At 35.9% G+C, this 22,652-nt stretch overlaps 4 protein-coding genes and 2 long non-coding RNA genes across 14 annotated transcripts; 4 read left to right on the top strand and 2 right to left on the bottom strand.

The window, feature by feature from the left end:
• Window positions 1–299: 299 nt before the first annotated feature.
• On the top strand, window positions 300–5,023 carry LOC103483229 (mitochondrial adenine nucleotide transporter ADNT1). Its single transcript, XM_008439749.2, has 8 exons — window positions 300–651; window positions 1,117–1,165; window positions 1,291–1,454; window positions 2,044–2,081; window positions 2,215–2,327; window positions 2,509–2,622; window positions 3,171–3,515; window positions 4,554–5,023. Exons 1-8 carry the CDS (start codon window positions 494–496, stop codon window positions 4,635–4,637), a joined length of 1,065 nt encoding a protein of 354 aa, XP_008437971.1. The 5' UTR covers window positions 300–493; the 3' UTR covers window positions 4,638–5,023.
• Window positions 5,024–5,616: 593 nt separating this feature from the next.
• LOC103483228 (uncharacterized) lies at window positions 5,617–7,375 on the bottom strand. Its single transcript, XR_536546.3, has 3 exons — window positions 7,132–7,375; window positions 6,077–6,411; window positions 5,617–5,905 (listed from the first exon to the last, which is right to left on the bottom strand). It is a non-coding gene; the product is annotated as an uncharacterized LOC103483228 (long non-coding RNA).
• An 837-nt stretch (window positions 7,376–8,212) lies between these two features.
• LOC103483227 (pentatricopeptide repeat-containing protein At5g18950) lies at window positions 8,213–10,033 on the top strand. Its single transcript, XM_008439748.3, has one exon. It carries the CDS (start codon window positions 8,213–8,215, stop codon window positions 10,031–10,033), a length of 1,821 nt encoding a protein of 606 aa, XP_008437970.2.
• Window positions 10,034–10,611: 578 nt separating this feature from the next.
• On the bottom strand, window positions 10,612–14,262 carry LOC103483226 (uncharacterized). Its single transcript, XM_008439746.3, has 2 exons — window positions 11,709–14,262; window positions 10,612–11,368 (listed from the first exon to the last, which is right to left on the bottom strand). The coding sequence occupies exons 1-2, from the start codon at window positions 13,597–13,599 to the stop codon at window positions 11,223–11,225; spliced, it is 2,037 nt and encodes a 678-aa protein (XP_008437968.1). The 5' UTR covers window positions 13,600–14,262; the 3' UTR covers window positions 10,612–11,222.
• Window positions 14,263–14,913: 651 nt separating this feature from the next.
• Window positions 14,914–20,685, top strand: LOC103483225 (tubulin gamma-2 chain). 9 transcript variants are annotated; one of them, XR_007821553.1, is made up of 15 exons: window positions 14,914–15,272; window positions 15,918–16,118; window positions 16,288–16,399; window positions 16,930–17,330; window positions 17,532–17,585; window positions 17,679–17,783; window positions 17,883–17,957; window positions 18,058–18,102; window positions 18,244–18,372; window positions 18,606–18,710; window positions 18,791–18,872; window positions 19,448–19,462; window positions 19,598–19,728; window positions 19,868–19,919; window positions 20,466–20,685. XR_007821553.1 is itself a non-coding variant. In XM_051085879.1 (11 exons), the coding sequence occupies exons 1-11, from the start codon at window positions 15,144–15,146 to the stop codon at window positions 18,857–18,859; spliced, it is 1,425 nt and encodes a 474-aa protein (XP_050941836.1). In that variant the 5' UTR covers window positions 14,914–15,143; the 3' UTR covers window positions 18,860–19,212. The 9 variants fall into 9 exon arrangements, 1 of the variants encoding a protein (XP_050941836.1); XR_007821552.1 differs by adding an exon at window positions 18,950–19,070 and having other exon boundaries at window positions 19,448–19,728; XR_007821551.1 differs by having other exon boundaries at window positions 18,791–19,070.
• A 1,082-nt stretch (window positions 20,686–21,767) lies between these two features.
• On the top strand, window positions 21,768–22,626 carry LOC103483224 (uncharacterized). Its single transcript, XR_536545.3, has 2 exons — window positions 21,768–22,189; window positions 22,346–22,626. It is a non-coding gene; the product is annotated as an uncharacterized LOC103483224 (long non-coding RNA).
• Window positions 22,627–22,652: the final 26 nt, after the last annotated feature.

The raw sequence follows: 22,652 nt of genomic DNA, 5'->3' as shown, positions 1-22,652 counted from the left end.
CTTTTCAACGTAGCTAAGAAAAAAGAAAAATCAAAATAGAATATCTGATTCGTTGGTGCGACATAGACGATTCGGTGTTCCTCCCTACAGCGGAATATTCATCTAAATGCCACGTGTCATCTTATTTATGGCGAGTACACGGCTTTCGCTATTTACAGAAGTTAAATCTAGTGGTTGAGAATTAATCTCAATCCCAAAAAGAAACAGAACCTCCAATAAACGCCGTCAATCAACATCAAGCAAACAGCGTTAGTTAACGGTCGTGTAGTTTCGAGGTCTAAAAAAAGGTCATGACTTCTCAACTGCAGCAGCCGCAACGCCACTCCTTTCCCTCCCCGACTAAAACACTGACGAAAGCGAGGAGTGCAAAACCTTGCCCCTTCCGATAATCACCGGAATATTTTTGTTTGGAGGCAGAGATCAGGCTTCCTTTTACGGCGACTTAGGGTTTTGGTGAGCCTCTACTTCGTTTTCTGTGTCGCCGATCTCTTTTATGGCTTCGGAGGACGTCAAACGAAGCGAATCGGCTGTTTCTACGATCGTAAACCTGGCAGAGGAGGCGAAGCTTGCGCGAGAAGGTGTCAAAGCACCCAGTTACGCTGTGCTTAGCATCTGCAAATCTCTTGTTGCTGGTGGAGTCGCTGGCGGAGTGTAAGTTTCATTTCTCTTCTGTAAGCTGTGATTTCTGTTGATATAAATTGGCCTTTGAATGATTACGTACTTTTATTCCCTTCTTTTGGCTGCCTGTTAAAGTTATGGGACGTATGATTAAGTTCTAGTTCGTCGGTCGAGAATTTTTTTTTTTTTTTTTTGTCTTTGATGCTTTTGTTCGGTTTAGAGTACAAAATGTGGCAGAGAAGAACTTAATAAGTGAGTTTTGGGATGTTCGTGCTTTGATTTCGTAAATCAGACAGACCATTGAACTTAATGGTGTGGTATTATTTTTGACTTGGTAAAGAAAGTCGTAAATGTTTAATGCGTGTATCGTACAGGTTTTTTTATAAGTTGACTTCGTCCCTTCTCTGTAGTGTTTGAAGTTACCCGATTTTCAAAATTTCATATATTAGTTTACTTTACCGTGAATCTGTATTCTGAAAGGTTTTCATATTTTTTCAGGTCTCGAACTGCTGTTGCTCCTTTGGAGCGTTTAAAGATATTATTACAGGTTCGTCTACTCTATTCACTAATCTTTCTGTGTTAGCATAAGCACTACTCACAAGGTTTATGAGCATGGAGACAAACCAGTGTATGCATAGCTACAATGTCTTATTTAGCTTCCTCTACGAACAGGTCCAGAATCCTCATAGCATAAAATATAATGGAACGATACAAGGCTTGAAATATATTTGGAGAACAGAGGGCTTTCGAGGACTATTCAAAGGCAATGGTACTAATTGTGCTCGTATAGTACCAAATTCAGCAGTAAAATTCTTCAGCTACGAGCAAGCTTCTCGGTATGTTTTGAGTCCATGTCCTGTCAGGATGATCAACATCCACTTTTCCTTCAGAAGTGGTTGGCTTTAGTATGTTAAGTTTACTATGATGCACATGTTGGAGGGTGCAGTGCTTTATTTTTCTTGAATTTGTATGAATAACATTGTTGAAAATACTGATTTGTTGGTTACAACTTGCGACGGCATAGCCACGTGGTTAGAAAAGTGGGCTATTGTCTTTTCGTGGCCATACTTGGTAGAAGTTACCTTGTTTATTAAGAATACAGTAAGTCCAGTAATTGATCATCTGTAACCAGTAGTAGGTTTCATTCTGACAAATAAGATTGTTGGTTGTTGAAGATAGTTTTTAAGAGAGATTGATCTGATAGAGTACTATGGGTCTTTCAATGTAGTGCGTCATATGGGAATAAAGTTGCTAGAAAAATCTAGTTGCTGAAGGGGGAAGATGGACTAAGGTTTGATCACCGATTTGCAAAACAGTTCATACTTGTAGTGTAGGTAATCTTAATGTGGCAATTAGGGAACCTCCACTCATCTTTCTCTCTAGTAATTGCTAAATTGCTGATAGTTTGTTCTTTTCTATTGACAGGGGGATACTGTACTTTTACAGGGAGCAGACTGGTGACCGTAAGTTCATTTTAGCCTCCATTTATAATTTTTGTTTAATGAGAATTATGTAAGACCATGGGAGTTGCTTCTCTCTTCTCTCATCTTCCTGCACAAAGCTTGATCTAAGACCTTTTGTCATTATTTTTTGCAGATGATGCTCAACTCACTCCTCTTCTACGTCTTGGTGCTGGGGCTTGTGCTGGAATAATTGCCATGTCAGCAACTTACCCTATGGACATGGTGCGAGGCAGACTAACTGTGCAGGTACTCATTCTTATTTCTCAGTTCCTTGCCTTTTTGTGTTAACATCTTTTTAATGAGTTGTTTTTATAATCCCAAATATGGATTAATGTTGTGATATAATGGAACATTACATGTTGTGGCATCTTGGTATTCTTTTCAATCAAATTGAAGTTTCCTTCATTTGCCCTGAATTTGTTTTCAGACAGACAAGTCTCCTTATCAATACAGAGGAATATTCCATGCTCTTTCAACGGTGCTCCGGGAAGAAGGTCCAAGGGCTTTGTACAAGGGTTGGCTTCCTTCTGTCATCGGAGTTGTAAGTTATAAATTAGCTTTTGAAATATGTCCTGTTATTCTAAGTATTTTTGAGTGTGATGATGAGGTTCTTGCTCACTTTGAGACTGAAGATGTTTAGTAGGTTTCTTTAGTTGAGTGAAGTAAAGAGCACTAAAAAGTGTAAGGGGAAAAGTAGTAGTATTGCAAATTGCAATTAGTATCATTAGAAATCGGCAACTGGTTTCTTTTGTCTCCTGAAGTGTTGTATATTTTTATCATCACTATTCACTATAATAATTAATTTTGAGCAGAGAGTCATTGAAATGTATAAAAAGGGTATTCTTACTTTAATATATGGGTTTGCGATTTCCATTGCTTGATTTTTAGAAAATAATCTATCATCACATTATGTATTTTCTATGTTGTAAACCTTCATTCTAAATGTTTTGCAAATGAGAAATTTCTTCTTGTTTTATTTATTCTCTCAATGTTAAAAAACTTTGTTGGATACAGTTTATGAATTCTAGAAGATATGTTGTTTATATTCTTCGTGCATGAAGTTTGAATTTGGCACATTTCATTTTGCAGGTTCCATACGTAGGTCTTAACTTTGCTGTGTATGAATCACTTAAAGATTGGTTAATTAAAAATAAACCATTCGGACTTGTTGAAGATTCAGAGCTCAGTGTGACAACACGCCTAGCATGTGGAGCTGCTGCTGGAACAGTTGGTCAAACTGTTGCCTATCCTCTTGATGTCATTCGTAGAAGAATGCAGATGGTGGGCTGGAATAATGCTGCTTCTGTAGTCACTGGTGATGGAAGAAGTAAGGCACCCCTCGAGTACACTGGCATGGTTGACGCTTTTAGAAAAACAGTTCGTTATGAAGGCTTTAGTGCATTGTATAAGGGCTTGGTTCCCAACTCAGTGAAGGTTAGGGATGCTCTTCCTTTGTCTCTGCTTATTTATACTAAAATGTTACATTGTCTAGAAGTTGACTGATTGAGATATAATTCTGAATTTGATGGGAGAATGAGAGATTCCGTATGCAGAGTTTGAGGGATCAATGAGGCTTTAGTGGATTGTTTGGCAAATGATTTTTAAAACTGTGCGACACCTTAGCCTTGACTTTGATATGAAGAGATTGTTTAGCCATGCTAGTTTTGGGTGGTTTTAGAAAATTTGAGAAAACGGCACAAGTGATTATTGTTATGATGTTTGGTATTGTGCATGCATCCGAATGTGATGATGAGTGTGGGTTTTCTAAGTCCAATCATCCAAGATAATACCTGGAACTGTTTTCTGGACAATATAAATCCAATAAGCAAGCACCAATTAGAGTTTTAAAAACCTGAGTGTTTGGGCGCGTCTCATCCGGACTGCTCCACGATCTGAGCCCCGAGGCACTGAGAAATGTAGGATATCTAATATCTCTGGTGGGTGGGTGGTTAGTGGGGCACCTAGATTTATAGCCTACCAACTTTTCTTTTTACATATTTTTTGATAAACTGAAGAGATAAAATCAAGAACCACATGAAATGCACTGAGCTTTTAAAAGAAGTGCTCCTGCCGGTTGGGGTGGGTGAAGATAATAATTTCACCATATGCAGGATAAAAAAATTTTGGTTTTTAAAATCTCCTTGTTGAGCCGTTTGGAGTTGTACTCACGTCATCTGTGTTTGATGGACAGCTTTGATTTTGTTATATTAGATTTTTTCTGATGTTAATTTTCGTTATAAAATGCCTGCCCATTCATATTCCATTTAGATTAGAAGCATTCACAAATTGCATCCCCTCGTGGTCCCTTCTTTTAAGTATTTGACTGTCGTATTATTTTCGTTGGTTTACATCGTTTCCTGGCTTAAATTTGACAAGTATAATTATTATAAGTTGATCGATGAATTGACTTTAACTGTATTTGAAATTGGATCAAGAATATTTTCTGATTTTGCTGCCTTCTGCCTTGTTCAGGTCGTCCCATCAATCGCAATTGCATTTGTGACGTACGAAATGGTGAAGGACGTTTTAGGAGTCGAGATTAGGATCTCAGACTGATTATTGGGTACTAACTTACATTTGTTGGACGGTCTGCTATTTTTGTAGGCAAGGGGGGGATGGCAAACTAGGATGTTTTAATTATCCTCTCTCCAAGAACTAGTTTAAGGCTGTATTGAGTGTGTTTTAGAATTTGCTTCCCTGACTTTAAATATCTTTCTACAAACCTGTGCTGGCATAAGCTTTTATTCTTGTGCTATGTCAATAAATGTTTTGACGATAGAATAAGCACATTTGGATTCCTCCTTTAGATTTGGGAGAGCAGAGCTTTTATTGGATCTAGTTTTCATTTTTCTTGCTATTCATCACCATTATATACCAAGTTTGTCTTGCATATTCTTCAGTGAACAATGCTTATAATCGAGATAGCTGAATTTTTCGTGTCACTGTTTTATATTCTCTTGGTCTCTTCCCTTGGGCATAGCTACTTTTTCTTTACTCCCATGAACATTTTGAGGTTAAAATCTTAAACATGCAACATGATATTGTGTGAGTTGCAGTGCGACTTTGCTGCCACCATCCTCAAATCTTCTTTTACTTAGTTATTTTTTTTTTATTTTCAATTTCACCAAATACCTGATTGTGCTTTGATATATATAAAATGGCAAAAAGCATTTGGACCAGAAATTTTCTTTTACAGATTGAGAATCTTTTTTCTTTTTCTTTTACTTTTCCTTTTCAATTCATTTTCTTTCCCAAAAGAGGAAGGTAACCGTCTTTTCTTTATTCTATTGGTGGATGTGCATGTTCGTGCGGGAACCTTATGCTACTTTATTATAGGAAGACTATCATCATTTCTTTATTCCTCTTTCAATGGTCTGGAATTTGCCTTCTCCAGTGGAAGAGGGACAGTGAAGTAGCTCCATCAAGTTGAATTATGGAGAGGAATCCCTTTACCTAATCTTTTAAAATAAAGTATAACTTAAGTTTTGTTCGTGTGATTGGACTCGATCACCGTACCAACACCAACAATAAGTTGTATAGAATGTTGAAATTTACTTGCATCAGCCACATTAACGTTAATGAGTATTTACTATACATTTCAAAGTTGAAAGTGCAAAATCTCACATTTCACTTGATATATATAAATAAAAAAAAAAGATTATCATATCAACTTTTTGCTTGACGATCAAATTAACCTTCACTTGGGTATCTTGTTCATGTGTTGATTGTGTCAAAACTTTTACAAAAGTGGTTACCTATATTAGTTTTTTTTTTAATATCCATTCATCTTTCTTCGTTGATTGGTTCACATTTTTCTTCCATGCCTGTAAAGAAAAAGATAACAATAGTTTTACAATTTTGGACAGATCGTAGAAATTACTGATAAAGTATGATGATAATTGTAATTATATACTCCAACATTTAATTTTATTTTTCTTTTTAAAAAATTTATAAGCTATTTCAAACATAGTAAAAATTGATATATAGAGAAGAACCTGTGATCTTTTATTGTTGTATGAAACCTTTGAGGTACTTTTCGACGACTTTCATGTTGGGCTTCAATCACATCTTTTTTCCTTATGCTCGATTTTGCAATATTATATGTTGTACTACCTTCAATTTCTTTCATCCTCGTTGATACTCCATTACCATCATTCGAATCTTCATTTGTATTTGGAGAAATCAATGATAGAAGCACAAATAGAAGATTCAAATCAGATAGAAATGATGAACTCGATTCTACAACATCTTCTCCATTATGATCTTCTCTCGTTTCTTGTTCGTCTTTAAAATCGTTTTCATTTCCCATACCTCCCATCATATCCTTTACCTGAAAACATGTTACAAGTTTTGTTAATATTAATTTATCGTAATACATCCACTTAAACTTGGAAACACAAGTTGAAAATGGAGAAAAAATTAATACGAATTTGTGTTGTTCCCTTGTGCAGAAGGTTTGGACCTCAAAGTCAAAACCTTCACAATTAATTGTTTCAAATTTATGCAATTGCTTTAATGGGTTTCTTTTTTGGGTGTAAATAGGTCTAAAGAAGTTAGCAAATTAAGGTTTATCATTAATTTACTTATTCGTAGTTAAATTTAGTCAATGCTAAAACCTGACAATTTTGACTTTTCATGGACATGATTAGAAAAATTAATGTGCTTTTTTTTAAAACAAATAAAAATCAATGATTGAGAAAAAAAAATTACTAAAATTTTGTTACCAAAAATAGAGATTTATAAAAATAGTTTTTCGAATTCATATACTTACTAAACAAGAACAAAAAACAACCTTTGAACACTTTTTCGGTAGTTTCGATTGTTTAAATATTAATCGATCATAATTTAACTAGTATAAATTTCTAGTATCAACTCCAAAGTTCAAACAATCTCACCTTAAATAAAAAGAAATAATACTAATAATAGCCATAGATTCTTTTTAATAAACTTTTTTACTAAATAAGATCGATTCTAAAATTAATTTGAAATACAATATAAAATTTATTCTCCTCTATTTATATATGTGAAAAGTAAATCATTAGGAACTTACAGAAATGAGTAGACCAATCGAAACTTCTTTTCAAGTGGCAAGAACGATGATAAAAACGCGCTCAACCTGTGGGCTACGTTCGTTTCTCTAATAATGATGATTCCACTAAAATAATGGAGTGAAAGAAAAAAAAAACTAACACTCCCTAAAAAAGAGAAAAAAAAAAAGAGAAAAAAAAAGAAGAAAAAAAAAACAAAGAAAAAAGAAAAGACTATCTAATTAGCAATCACTCTTCAATAAGCTCTCCCACTCGCACAACAAGATTTCTTTCTTTTTATACTTTTTGAGGACCATTTTCACAACGACGTGAGCAACACACAAACTTGGTATGCAAGTTCTGAGTGAGATGGCTGCTACTTTTGGATCCACTCATACTTAATATTACGACTTTCACTTAAATATTTCAATTTATTTTGTTCGTCGATTTATTGTTGCAAAGAAAAATAAGTAAAATTATTTTTAGTTGAGTTAGATTAAATTTTAAGTAATCAAGATCGATTTTAATTTTTTGTCTTAAAAATGTTGAGGTTTAAAAACAAAAGTTTTTTTTTTTTTTTTTTAAATTTACTTTTTATTTCATATATTTTCTTGAATAGATAAAGATAAAGTAAATGTTTATAGGGTTAATTTTTTAAAATTTAAGAACACTAATCAATGTTAGAAATTCAAGAAACAAACGTAAGCAGACTCCAAACAAAATCATTCCGAATTCTACTGTTTTTTGGGGACAAAATAATATCACTAAAAACAAATTTAGATTTAGAAAGAAAAGAAAAAAAAAAAAAATGATTCTCGGCTTCTTCAACTCCCGCTTTCTTCCATCGTTCTTCTAATTGCAACATTGGCCCCTCCGCGATCTTTGGTTTGCTTAACTTTTATCTTCTATTTCTTGGATTCAATGATGTGAATTATTGTAATCCGGTTAACATTTTCTGAATGACCCTCTTTAATCCGTGCTTGTTCTTCTGGATTGCTAGATTGCCGCCGTTTCATCCATTTATCTTCAATTAGGTTATTATTAGTTATCATATCTGCGGAGAATCGGAAATTCTACCTAAGAGAATCAGAGGAACAGTGGGTTATGGTTAATCTTACATCTCTTATGATCTCCATTCGCCAAAACTCTCGATTTGTCAAGAACCTTAGGATCCACATTCGGAATCTGTCGGTCGAAACGAATGGAGGCAATAATGGGCGTGAAGAGATTGAATCGAGTGAGAAATTGTTGAACCTTACTCACCGGAAAGACGTCAGTGAGATCGCGGCAGAGGTTGGTAAGGTCATTAGGAGCAAACCCAGATGGGAACAGAGTCTGCTTTCTGATTACCCTTCTTTCAATTTCCACGACCCGTCTTTTTTTAGCGAGCTTTTGAAGCAGTTGAACAATGTTTTTCTTTCGTTGAGGTTTTTTCTTTGGTTGAGTTCGCAGCCTGAGTTCTTGCCCCATCCAGTCAGTTGCAATAAGCTTTTTGATGCTCTTTTGGAAGCCAAGGCTTGTGCTCCCGCTAAATCTTTTCTGCATTCTTTCGATTTTAGTCCTGAGCCTGCTTCTTTGGAGAATTACATTCGATGTGTTTGCGAGGGTGGAATAGTTGAGGAAGCTGTTAAGATATTTGATGTGTTAAAAGAGGCCGGTTATCATCCATCCGTTGAGACTTGGAACTTTGCTTTTCAGAGTTGTCTTAAGTTTGGGAGGACTGATCTTATTTGGAAACTGTATGAAGAGATGATGGAAGCTGGTGTGCAGAAGGATGTCGACATTGAGACTGTGGGGTATCTTATCCAGGCATTCTGCAACGATAATAAGGTCTCAAGAGCTTATGAGATTCTAAGACAGGTTTTAGAAGATGGATTGGCCCCCTGTAACGATGCTTTCAACAAATTGATTTCTGGGTTTTGTGAGGAGAAGAATTATCATAGAGTATCAGAACTTCTTCACACAATGATAGCGAAGAACTGTAATCCCGATATTTTTACCTACCAGGAAATCATTAACGGGTTCTGCAAAAATGGGAAGACTCTGCAGGCATTTGAGGTTTTTAATGCCCTGAAGGATCGAGGATATGCTCCTGATATGGTCATGTATACAACTATGATTCATGGTCTTTGTAAGATGAGCCGGCTTGAAGATGCTAGAAGGCTGTGGTTTGAGATGATTGATAAGGGATTTCGTCCAAATGAGTATTCGTACAACACGTTGATTTATGGATTTTGTAAGATTGGAAATTTGGATGAGGCCATGAAGCTATATAAGGAAATGCTTGATAGCGGTTATAAGGAAACCACTCTGAGCTGCAACACATTGATTTTAGGTTTGTGTCTACACGGAAGGACAGATGAAGCATACGACTTCTTTCGAGAAATGCCTTGCAAGAGTATAGTGTGCGATGTCATTACATACAATACCCTGATTCAAGGATTTTGCAGAGAGGGGAAGGTATTACAGAGCATAGACCTATTGAAGGAACTGCAAGCGAAGGGGGTGCAGCCTTCGACTTCCTCTTATACTCATCTCATTCAAAAGCTTTGTCAATTAGGTAATGTGCAAGAAGCAAAAGAAATGTGGAATGATATGCACAATAGAGGTCTTCAGCCAATGGTCTGCACTCGTGATCACATCATTAGTGGATTGTGTGAAAAAGGATGTGTGGTTGAGGGGATGGAGTGGTTGATAACTATGTTAAAGAGCAATCTCAAGCCTCAAAAGAAAACCTTTTGTAAGTTGATTCAGAGTCTCATTCAAATAGGTAAATTAGATGATTCTTTATCAATCATAGGCTCAATGTTTAGAGTTGGTTATAAACTAGAAGAAGGCATTCTCAGTCATCTCTTGGATAAACTATGTGAAAACAAGTATCATTTTGTTGAATCAAAATTAGAGGAAATTATAAATTCCAATTAGTAGAAGAATCTCTGCATATTCTAAGGAGGCCAGTTTAAGATGGTTGTACTCCTGACTAGAAGTGCGAGATGGCCATTTTTTTTTGGGTGGGGGGCGTAAAAGATGAGTGTATAATTCATTAATTTTCCCCATGCCCGCTGGAACTTGAATATATTTAAAATTGCCGATGGAGCTCATTGAAGATGGAAGCATGTTAGAATGGATCTTTTTAACCCTCAAAGCTGTTAATCCATTGACCGAATAGCCTCTGATTCATCTCATCAGCTGGAAAAATGAACTCGTCGACTTGAAAGAAGATTGACAAGGAAACAGTGTTTAGAACCTTGTGAGATGTCAAAGCTATGTTATTTTGTGGGGGGGGGGGGGGGGGGGGAATTCTGTAGCCGAGTCATGCAGTGATTCTTAGGTTCAGGGGTCAAATATTTCATACATGAGAAGTTGATATGAAAACAATTTTGCAGCTCATTTTTAAGATTTACTCCACTTCATGGTTATGAGTGATTGCACGCATGGGATTATAGAATTTCCATGGGATGTAACTTAGCTCCTACCATTCGTGCTGTATTATTGCTCAATCATGTTAAATTTCACGCTAAGTTTAATTCTCATTCCAAATGTTAAAATCAGTATTAAATCAATACATCTCATATGGAGTCTGGTATGTTCTAGTAAAATTTTATAAAATGTTTGTTTCCTTTTTCATGCATTCTTGATCCCTCCCTCTTCCATTCCCGAGACCATTTCTGTGGGCGAAAACAGCAGCTTCATCATCTTCTGTTGAGGTTTGCAGAATTCTCTTTTTTGGCTGGGCAGGTAGGCTCTTCACAACTTACAGTGTGTGCTTTTCTTTCATTCAGGTATTTTTGTTGCTGTTAGAATTGAAGATAGATAGCAAAACTTTGAAAGAAGTATATACCCTTTGGCAATGACTAAATCCTCCAGCAATTTCCCCCTCTTTTCCCGGTTGATCACTGCTCTTTGCTAAAGATTGATTATCCCTAGTTGCAAAATGTGTTGGATCATTCTCATCTTCGAAGCGCAGCTCCATATTTCCTTTTCCACCCATCCATCTAGGAAGAAAAAGAACTTGCCTGTGAAGCCTGTAGTTCATACAGGCGATGGGGAACATTTATAAGCATGCCTTTAAATCACTGAGGTCGTCAGTTACATCAATACTTCTTCCTTGGTTTTAGGGTAGCTCAGAATCTGAGGCATGACCAGATGATCTTCTAACCTTTGGACTTATTGTCATAAGCTGGCTTTCAGAATTCATTCGCAAACTTCGCCCACGAGGACTGATTTGCGGAGGCCTTGAAAATCGTCCTTTCGGTGTGCCTGTGCAATGGAAGTCAGGATGGAGTTAGATTTAGAACATAATAGCATTTTAACCATCTGTCACCTGTCAGTACCGATTTCAGTTTATACATCCTAAAGACGATATTATTCACAAATTATAAGTAGTTTGAGAACGGGTGAATTGAAAAGGACGATTGAAGATTAAGAGAGTGTTACTTCCTCCATTCTTGCACAACTGCTCATTTGTTTGGTCATTTTTATCTGTTAACTCTAAGGGCAGTGTACAATTAGTTCTAGCTTCAGTGTTCTTAACTCTTGATCCAGAAAGTACAACTGATACTTTAAGAAAATAGAAGTCATGACTATTAACGAGATTAACCTGGTAGCTTGTTCAGTTTGATATCAGAATTGTTCTTGGTCAATGAAAGCCTCCTACTACCTTCACGCGGAGCTGGTAGTTTTTTCTCAACTGACGTCGGGAAAGGATCGTCTATTGATGATCCCGTTTCATCCCCACATGCTGAGGCATCACTTCCTGATTCTGATGTATCTTTAAAGGTGGCACCAGCTCTCTCTTTTTCAACGATTCTGTATGCAAACATCTGAAATGGAATATCTGTAATTGGTGATGCGGCATCACTTATTCCACAAGGAGGCAACCTCCTCAACAAACCTGACTCAATGTCACAGTAATCTACTGTTGGCATAGCAGGATCTGTCTGGCTATTGTAATCAGGATTCATTGCAACAAATCGCTTTGTATATCGAAGAATCCTACAAATAGACGTGAAGCTCGGCCTTTGATTCGGGTCGGTGTGCCAACACCTCTTTGTCAAGTTCGTCACATATTTTGGCATGCTATGAGGAAAAAGTGGCCTCTCTCCTGCTCTAATGTTTCGACTCATTTTATCCCCTTGAAGATGGCTATCCTCAAAAGGGACTTTCCCAGTCAGAACTTCAAAACAAACCATGCCAAAGCTGTACACATCAGACTTCTCTGTATACTTAGAACTCTCAGCACTTCCTGATTGGTCCTGTTCTTCTAAAACTTCTGGAGCATACCATATGAACGGGAGAGATTCATTCTGATTGGAAGAGTTCTTAAACTTGACAGCAGGTAGGCCAAACCCTGAGACCTGACCATGTACATAGCCATCTGTAGAATAAGCTCTTGGCTTAACCAGAATGTTGCAAGGGTTTAAATCACCATGATAGACCTTCTTTGAGTGCAGATATTCCATTCCTCTTGCAATCTGAAGCATCAAATCTAGAGCTACAGGAAGAGGAAATGGAATTCTCTTACGAGGGCCACAAATCTCCTTTACATAGCTTGACAGATCTCTACTCATGAGTTCCATTATCAAGAAACACTCCTTCTTTTCCTCATCAGTAAACCCACAAAGAAATCTTGTGATGTTTGGATGAGAAAGAGATAACAGTATTGATATCTCTGGAATTAAGGATTCAATTTCCCCAAAAAAGTGTCTCATAGCAAAACTTTCCCCTAACCAGAGAATCTCTTTATATTGACTGCCACCCCCTAATCTTCTCCTCACCTGGTAATCCTTCGATCCCACTAGCATTGAACTTGGCAATAGCTTTCCATTCAAAGATTCTGACCCATTAATGTTTTTCATAAGATGATCTGTTAATCGTTGTTCGTACTTGGACGAAGCCGTGGATTTCTTCTCCCGGATCTTATTGAGTAGAAACCATCTATCCTCATTCCAAACCGCATCAATTCGATTACAGAAATCTCGAGTAATAAGGTATTGTTTCCCAAATTTCCACTTGAAAATCTTCAAATCCTTGTGTTCTCTCCTGTATTTGATGGAGTTGATTAGTCTCTTCTTCAGCAACTCATCATGATCACTACCAGAATTCTCCCCAGCAGTTTCAATGGCTTCAACGACAACCGTAATGCTGTACAACAGATTATGAATATGAAATTCAATACAATCAGTATTCTGATATAGCGTAATCACTTTTGCCCACCAATCTTTTGTTTCCAAACATTGCCTAATATACCATTCTGCTTCTTTGAATACCCTGTTTAGGTCTCTCAAAGGCTGATCCAAAACCTTCCATCTAGTATGCTTCTCTTCAAATCGAAGATTCTGTTTCATCTCCTCTGCCACTGAATCATACGCAAAGCTCAAAACATCAAGCAATAAACAGCATTGCCTCTGATTTATATGAACGCTATCTTTGAATAGCATAAGGGCTTTTACACTTCCTAATGCCTCTCCAAGCTGCCGAAATTGCTCCATTTCAGAACCCAGAACAACATATACCGATAATGATCTTCAGGGTAAATCAATCGTCTCGGTCAACCTCGGATCAAGAGAGCGTGGGAATTGAGCAATCTACATCACAGCAATTGAGTGGATTAAAAACAAGGATTCTTCGTTAGGGGCCTGCTAATTGGAACGTAATGAAGCCAGCAAAAACAACCGATGGAGGTTTTAGCAGGGACCCATGAATCCAATGGCGGAGGGGAAAGGAATTTTACATGCAAAGAGAGGAAATTTTGTTGAAAGGGAGTTGAGAAAGGAACAGAAATGGGAGTTATTGGGGAGGGAAGGAGAAGAAACAGAGGAAAGTGGAAGATTGAGGTTGGAAAATGGGTTTAAGAAGTGGGAAAAGGTTAGAGCCAAACACTTGTCTAGAAATGGTAAAGGTTGGAAGAATGGTGGAGGATGGATCGTTGTTTACATATAGGTGATGCTTTTGCCGCGAATTTCGATGGCCATTCTTTTGGAATTTCCAGCTACAGCTGTTCTTATAATAATAGTTCCTTTTTTTAAACTGTTTTCTTTCTTATTTAGGCTCCTTCTTCCTTTCTCTTCTATTGATCTCCTTAACTCAAATTATAATGTACTTAAAAAGTGTAAAATACAACATAGATATGAATTCTAAAACTGTACAATTTTTAGAAATTAGAAACATTGTTGATTGCAATTTTTTTTTTATAATTATTTGATTTTTTTTATGTTTTAAATATTAATCTTATAAACCCTAGTTTATTCATCTACTGTGTAGGGATGCTTTCAAATTTTCATTTGAATAATAATATAAATGTTTTATTAGGAAAGATTAAAAAAAAAAACATGGTAAAGTGTGTGAGAATAATTACAATTTCAAAAAACAAAGAGCCTACTAATTGTTGAATCATGAATGAGACTTTAGAATTAACATTATGATTTAATCTATTTAAACCACCATTTTAAATGGGAATATATATAGCTATGTCATGAATCAAATTTTAGGAGAGATCTTATTATGCAAAAATAGCCAAATTATTTACATAATATAACAAAATTCATCCAACTCTTTACAAATTATTTTATTTTATTTTTTTTCCTATCCATTACAATATCACTTTTATTATTTATCAGTCAAACTATAGAAAATTCTAAATATCACTTTCTCTATATAAAAATGTATCATCACAGTAGTTAAGAATTGGGCCAATTTTAGGCTTTTGTGAAGGACGGCCCAATATAGCTCAAGCTTTGATTAAGAGCCCAATTACTTGTAATAAGGCCCTAGTTTACGGTGGCGTAAGTTAGCATCGGTCGCCAACTGGAGTGCGTGCGCGGTCTGAACGGAAGAGCTTTTAGCTTTCTTCCACGCTCATTTTTACTCCAAATAGAAAACCAAAAATTCCATTAAAATTTCACTCCATCAGTCCTTTCCTTTCCCTCTCTTTCTTCTTCGTTCTTCCCATTCAAAAAGGCTTCCCCCCGCCATACCCAGATTCTTGTTTACAACATCTTTTCTTCTTCTGCTTAGCCCTAATTTCCTTGGGAATATGCCGAGAGAGATCATCACTCTTCAAGTTGGACAATGTGGGAACCAGATCGGAATGGAGTTCTGGAAGCAGCTTTGCCTCGAGCATGGAATCAGCAAAGACGGTATTCTTGAAGATTTTGCTACTCAGGTCCTTGCTTTGCTTCTCTTCTTCATACACTGTTGTATTTTCTTTTTATTTGTTTATATGTGTAATGTACTATGTACGTACGAGCGTCGGTGTGGTTGCTTGGTAAATTTGGGGAGAGATGAGGAAATGGAGTGTTTAGGTTGTATGATAATATATAAACATATAGATGCACTTTTAGAATGTGTTCGTTGTAAGATTTTAGAAGATAAGTGGGGAATTGCATGATAAGAGTTTTAACCAGCTAGAATTGTAGGGTGATTGGGTAATTCGCTTGCGATTTTTTTTGGCTTTGGGCTGTGGTTATTTCTTTTGAGTGATCTTGTGGAAATGAACGGCTACGCGAAGGGGTTATTGACAATTCAACAGCACCTGGTCACTGGGGCGTCGATGGGAGAGATGTGTTTAGTTTCTGGCACAGTCCACTATTGTAATTCTTTCATGACCTTGGATCAGCTTCTCTGGTCTTCGTTTCATTGCAGCTCTTATCATATGAGAGAAGTTTTATGGAGAGCTGAGACATGGATTACGAATATTAGGAGTAACTGGGTGACAATGACTTTGATTTTAGTCATATATAATATATTGTATACATAAGCTGCAGATACATTTTAGTGGAAGGATGTGAACATATTGTATAATATGCAGGGAGGTGACCGGAAAGATGTATTCTTCTATCAAGCCGATGATCAGCACTACATACCAAGAGCTTTACTTATTGACCTGGAGCCAAGGGTCATTAATGGTATCCAGAACAGTGAATATCGAAATCTCTACAACCACGAGAACATCTTTGTTTCAGATCATGGAGGTGGTGCTGGAAATAACTGGGCCAGTGGATATCATCAGGTTTTCTTTTTTTCAATATTTTTTTCCTTTTTAGTTTTAAAATTCTCATTACAGACATGCTGACATTCTATGATCTAAAATCTGTACACAACAAATTTACGTGACATACTTCTTAGAACTATGCTATCCATGTTGTAGCTTTTTGAAATTGATTTGAAGACTTGATCAGGGAAAGGGTGTTGAAGAGGATATCATGGACATGATCGACAGAGAAGCAGATGGAAGCGATAGCCTCGAGGGTTTTGTTCTATGCCACTCAATTGCCGGAGGGACAGGATCAGGTATCTTGTGCACTTCCTTCTAAACTTTCCTGTCTTTATTATTAGTTTTATTTCTGTACTGGGAAAATGATAATCGGAAGGCATTGCTGTAATGTAAAATTCAGACAGATTTTTATGTTCATTTAAAAAAGAATCTCAATTTTCAATTTTTTGTTTTAATTGTTTACCCTGACAGTTATTTGTACTATGTGCGCATGTATTTTTAAGTAAAGAAACTGTTCAAATTGATTCAGGATTTGAAGCACTGAAGAATCCTAATTTTTCTTTTTTCTTAGTTATTTATTCTTCAGAATTTGGATGATTGATAGTGATTGGTTCACAGATATTTTTGAAGAAAAAAATACAAGCAGAAGAAAGAGGAGGTTTAATTCTCGATTTTTAGGGGTCTAATCATTTTATCTCTGATGAAAAAGTTGTGTGAACGTGCATTCTGTCAAAATCAAAAGAGAATATGTTAGAGTAAGCCAGATTAAGTGGACTTTTGAGGACTAGAGATACGTAATTGAGTTTTATCACTTAATGTAATGCAGGCATGGGTTCATATCTTCTGGAGACTCTGAATGATCGCTACAGCAAAAAACTGGTTCAGACGTACAGTGTTTTTCCTAATCAGATGGAAACAAGTGATGTTGTAGTCCAGCCTTACAACTCTCTTTTGACTTTAAAGCGACTAACACTCAATGCTGATTGTGTTGTTGTTCTTGATAATACTGCCCTAAATAGAATAGCTGTAGAACGCCTTCATCTATCAAATCCAACCTTTGCACAAACAAACTCCTTAGTGTCAACTGTAATGTCAGCTAGCACAACCACTTTGAGATACCCAGGATATATGAACAATGACTTGGTTGGACTCTTGGCCTCTCTAATTCCAACACCAAGATGCCATTTTCTAATGACAGGATACACACCACTCACGGTTGAGCGCCAGGTATTTTTATCTGTGCTTGTAACTTATTGATATTAAATAGTTTCAATATCCATCCATTGAACTTCTTCGAGCATCGTCTGTGATTTTGTGTGTGTGTGTGCAATCACTTATATTTCTGGTGATGTATCATTTGGCATGATTTGCTTGCTTGTAAGAAAGTTTCTAGCAATGTATGATCAAAGTTGTGCATCTTCTTTTCAGGCTAATGTGATAAGGAAAACCACTGTTCTTGATGTCATGAGAAGACTTCTCCAGGTAAGAGTTTTTTGTTGATTTCATTCTTATGGAAGAGAAAAAAAACCAATTTGTGCCTTTCATCTGACACTATGGCATTATGCTCATTCACAGACAAAAAATATTATGGTCTCCTCGTATGCTCGAACAAAAGAAGCTAGTCAAGCGAAATACATATCAATATTGAATATCATACAGGGAGAAGTGGACCCTACACAGGTACTGATGATTAAAATGCCTGAAAAAGAAAAAAGGGTAAATACGTAATTTACTGCAAGTTTGCTATGGATGTATTTTGATGTTTCCACTATGGTACAGGTTCATGAAAGTTTGCAGAGAATACGTGAGAGAAAGCTGGTGAATTTTATTGAGTGGGGGCCTGCCAGCATTCAGGTTTCTTTTAACAGTAAAATCAACATTTTTTTGATATTCCTATTTTCTTAGTTACTTCTCTGTGTTGATTCATAAAAACATATATGCTGGCTTGTTTTAGGTTGCACTCTCACGGAAATCACCATATGTTCAAACTGCCCATAGGGTACGTAATACAGTTTAGATCCCTTTTTAACTTCCTCTCAGTCTGCTATTAATTTAATACCTTGCCATTTTTTTGTTGCTAAATTCAATCTCATGTCATCTTTTTTACTTCTAAATGCTCATTGGAAGAAATAATTTTCAGGTCAGTGGTCTTATGTTAGCTAGCCATACCAGTATCCGGCATCTTTTCAGCAAGTGTTTGAGCCAGTATGAGAAGTTGAGAAAGAAGCAAGCTTTTCTTGACAACTATCGGAAGTTCCCAATGTTTGCTGTAAGACTTTTGTTCCAATATTTTCTGCCCCAATTGAAGACTTGTTGTTTATTCACTCTAGTTGAACATCTTGTGTCAGGAGTAAATATTGTAACAAAATTTGGTTAATAATGTATTAGTCTAGGCAAGCCATTTTGGCACTACATGATTGGTCTGGTAGATTTTAACTTTCCCTATGAATTGTTCACTTGATCATAGTCTAAAAATTGAAACAAACAATTACCATTAAACAGGACAATGACCTCTCTGAGTTTGATGAATCAAGAGATATAATCGAAAGTTTGGTTGATGAATACAAGGCTTGTGAGTCGCCAGATTATATCAAATGGGGAATGGAGGTCAGTATACATGCATATTTTCGAACTGTTTCATTTCCTACAACAAATACGACTCACTTGTTTGTGCTTTTATCATGCAGGATCCCGACCAGATTCTTACAGGAGAGGGAAATGCATCGGGGACAGCAGACCCAAGTTTGGCCGTCTGACAAGGCAAATAAGGTGAAATGGAATTTATTTTTGGTGGCGACGGAGGATGCTTTAACTTACAATTTCGTACCATGTGTTTTTTACCCTAGTGGTCTGATATGATTATTGGCATCCTACGACCTAAGTATGGCATTGACTGCAAAATATCTTTCAAAATACGTGCAAATGTGTAAGGTGACAAATTGCCAGCTGGTCTTCTAGAACTTACATGTATGGAAAAAAAATTTCCTTTCGGTTTCAATTTCTAAATCTTTTTGTGGAGAATATGATCAAACTGGAAAAACATTGTTTAATTCTTAGAACGAATATGCGTATATGACACCAGTATAAAATATAAATTTAAATTTCATATGGAAATCCGCCCCTTTCCAATGGCCACACCCAAATAAAATACTCACTTGCAGTTCGCACATATATGCATGCACACACACACACACACACACAAAAAGACAATTAATTTTATATTTTGTAGTATGCTGTCGCTTTAATGTTACTTCTACCATATTCGCCAATAGTGACAAGCCCATTCGTTTGTGAGTTTTTTAGACTGCGCTAGATGATTAACTGCTTGAATTTCCTGATTGCAGGTCATGTTAATGGAGGTTGTACCCCGTGTGATTTTGTCTTTTATTTTTATTGAGTAAATATAAAATCTGAAAATACAGATGCTCTCTGTATTGGCTTGTTAACGTAGGGGTCATACTCCCACCATTCTAATCCATACACAATCTATTTAGGTCTTCCATTTGCGTCAATGAGGTGTCTTTTATTTTTTATGTTTTGGGACCGTTTGTGTGATGAAGAGTGAGGCTTGTGGCATTGGCATCATAGTTGAGAACAGCATTGTTCATCCTACCATCCCCATGTGGTAGGCCTTTCTTACTTTTATCATTGCATGTGGTGGGATTGTGTGCCATATTCTACAGACCCCATGTTGATTGAGATCTTAATTCAACTTTTCCTTCAAGTTGTCAAGTGTTTGAGGATTTTTCCATTGTCACTTGCAGATCACTGGCTTTCTCTTCCAACCTAAAACATTCATTTTACAGTGAGTGCGAGGTATTACCTGTTCCCAAATCCTCTCTTGATTGATAATATTTCTCAAAAGTTGGTTTCCGGTGTAGGTCTAGCACCTTGCCCTTATTACCAAATAAGATGTGCCTCAAACATAGGCCATTGTGAAGCCCCAAGGCTTAGTTTTGCATCTTTTATAAAATAATAATAATAACTAGGAATTTTCCTTCGTAAGTAAAAAAAAAAAAAAAAAAAAAAACAAAATCGAAATCTAAAAGCAAAATGTCTTGTGTTTAAGGGTGCTTTTTTCATATTTTCACTTCAACTAGTTGAAGTGCCTTCTCTTCTTAGCCCAAAAACTATTGTGCTTTATTGTGCGTTGATCTTAAAAAACATTGATCTGGTCGCCAATAGATTACTTCACATTTTGAATTTTAAATTTTGAATTTTGTTATTCCATAGGATCCATATAGATGACGATACCGACAGATGTAGCCTGGCTGTGGGGTTAAAAAGAGATTAGATTGGTTATTTTGTTGTTTTCTTCGGTATAATGGAACCTTTTCTTCATAAAATCTATTCAAAATGCAGGGTTGGCTGGAGGAAGACCGGTCTACTTCCATGATTGAAACATTTACTGATTTTGATGTACCATTATTTTCAAATTGCATACATATACCGTCGTTGAATGAATAGGATGGTGGCAGTATCTCTTAGTTGTTTTTTAGATTTATGATTGTTAGTGGGGTTTGCAAAGAGTGTTTGTTTGAACCTCATTACTGATTAGTAATGGCAGAATGATTTTAGTTAATTTTTCTTTAATTTTTTTTTTAAAAAGCATCTATCACAGAAGAAAAGAGTTCTAAATGTAAATCTTAAGTTAGATGATAAACTAGAATAGAATTAAATTCAAGAGAAATCTATATAAAGTGAATTTGCTACTTTAGAATCCTTTTTATATCCTATCCAAATGGATGGAATTGTGGTAATCTATAATACAATTACCAAAAAGAGTAGGAGATTTCAGTTAAAAAGAAAAACTGCAATTTAATAATAAGATTAAAAAGAAAGATATTTACCTATATATATACATATAAAAAAAAAAGATTATTGTATATCTTCAATATATAGTGAAATTTTAAATACCATTTAATCTCTATGACATTCTATCTATCTTTCTTCTTTCTTTTAAAGTGGGGACAATAGTGGTTGGGTTTTAAAAGTAATAAAAATAGGCATTTTGTAATCATATGAATAAACTAAAATGGAAAGTATTTAAACCCTTTGTAAATATATGTTCAATGCAACAAGAAAAACTTAATATAGCCGTTAATATTAGTTGAAAACTTAGAATTGTATACGTTAAAATTAGGAATTGGACCCATCTTATGTACATATTCTATCAACTATTGAATGGTTGCCAACTAAGTGGACAGACTGTCGGTTTGGACCCACCTCATGGCCTCCTAATCAAATATCTTCAATCAAACTTATTTTAAAGAAAAAACAAAACCCAATACAATTTTATTTTGGGCTTAATTGTAATTCATATATACTTGTATATAATTTAATTGGTAAAAGAAAAAATCAAATTGAAAACAAACTTTTAAATTCATTTTCCATTTCTTTATCGATTAATTTTTTAAACAAGTTTATCATGTAAAGTTATTCAACACCAAAATAACATATATCATCCACGAACATTTATCATAAAATTCAAATTTTATTTCTTATACAATTATGGGCGTTTGAGATTTGAAGATTAAATCTAGAAAAACAAGTAGATGCTCAAAAGTATATGTACGTTTTCTTACTCAATAACAGGTCAAATACTATATTTGAGAAAGAAGTGTAACTAAAACTCATGGCAGTTTAGGAACCAAAATTGCATTTTTTTTTTTTAATTGAGGGTATAATTTGTAAATTATAATGATTTAGAAAGTAAAAAAGGTAAGGAAAAAAAGAAAGAAAGAAAAAGGAAAATGTGGAGGTGAGTTATATTGGCATTTGCCGTTTTGTTCTCAATTCTCTCTCTATTTGTAATATATAAAAAACGGGAATCGCCACATTATCCTCCGCCCCACTACTCTCCTCTCCTTCTTCAAACCATTTGGATTTTGATCAGTGCTTCCACACAAATTCCCCTCCTTTTGGAGAAGGAGAATTCGACCATCCATCAATGGCGTCTTCCAATCCTACTACTAGGGCTTTCAAAGCTCTCTTCACCATCTTCTCTCTCATCTTCTTCATTCTTTCTCCACTCGTTGACGCCGCAGCACCTGCTCCCGCTCCCGCTCCCGCTCCTTCTAGCGACGGTATCTACCTACATTCCTTGTTTATGCATTCTCCTTCTCTTCTTTGTTGATCGATACTGAGTAAACTAGGTCTTGCTTTCAAATTATTAGGGTTAGGGATTTCTGTTGTGAGAAAAATAAGGGAATAATGTTTTGATTTTGTAATTGTGAAAACAGGGACCTCCATTGATCAGGGGATTGCGTACGTTTTGATGCTAGTGGCGTTGGTTCTCACGTATCTAATTCACCCTCTCGATGCATCTTTCTTACAATTTTTTTCTGAATTGAATTGAATTCTTCTTCCTAGGATTGTAGCAATGTAGGCGTTGTTTGTGGACGTTTGAGAAGGAACGAGACCCATTTTTTCTTCTCTCTTTTTGTGATAAAATCAAAAGTGTATATTTGGGTTCCACAGATTTTGATCAATTGCTCCATTTAATTCATTGTTTATTCGGTTACTTTTCTTCTTCCTTTCCATCATTAT

The sequence above is a fragment of the Cucumis melo genome, chromosome 6, assembly GCF_025177605.1.
Source record: "Cucumis melo cultivar AY chromosome 6, USDA_Cmelo_AY_1.0, whole genome shotgun sequence".
In the NCBI taxonomy this organism is placed as follows: Eukaryota; Viridiplantae; Streptophyta; class Magnoliopsida; order Cucurbitales; family Cucurbitaceae; genus Cucumis; species Cucumis melo.
The sequence above is the reverse complement of the archived record's forward strand: the minus strand, read 5'-3'. Positions and strand labels throughout refer to the sequence as shown.

What these genes read in the sequence shown, in the direction of transcription:
- LOC103483229 (XM_008439749.2), top strand. Translation starts at nt 494, where the DNA reads ATGGCTTCGGAGGACGTCAAACGAAGCGAATCGGCTGTTTCTACGATC. An exon ending in CAGGGAGCAGACTGGTGACC is followed by an intron (nt 2,082 to 2,214) that starts GTAAGTTCATTT and finishes TATTTTTTGCAG; the next exon opens with ATGATGCTCAACTCACTCCT. An exon ending in TGGTTCCCAACTCAGTGAAG is followed by an intron (nt 3,516 to 4,553) that starts GTTAGGGATGCT and finishes TGCCTTGTTCAG; the next exon opens with GTCGTCCCATCAATCGCAAT.
- LOC103483227 (XM_008439748.3), top strand. Translation starts at nt 8,213, where the DNA reads ATGGTTAATCTTACATCTCTTATGATCTCCATTCGCCAAAACTCTCGA.
- LOC103483226 (XM_008439746.3), bottom strand. Translation starts at nt 13,599, where the DNA reads ATGGAGCAATTTCGGCAGCTTGGAGAGGCATTAGGAAGTGTAAAAGCC. An exon ending in CAAACTGAACAAGCTACCAG is followed by an intron (nt 11,369 to 11,708) that starts GTTAATCTCGTT and finishes TCCATTGCACAG; the next exon opens with GCACACCGAAAGGACGATTT.
- LOC103483225 (XM_051085879.1), top strand. Translation starts at nt 15,144, where the DNA reads ATGCCGAGAGAGATCATCACTCTTCAAGTTGGACAATGTGGGAACCAG. An exon ending in CACTCACGGTTGAGCGCCAG is followed by an intron (nt 17,331 to 17,531) that starts GTATTTTTATCT and finishes TCTTCTTTTCAG; the next exon opens with GCTAATGTGATAAGGAAAAC. An exon ending in GGAAGTTCCCAATGTTTGCT is followed by an intron (nt 18,373 to 18,605) that starts GTAAGACTTTTG and finishes ACCATTAAACAG; the next exon opens with GACAATGACCTCTCTGAGTT.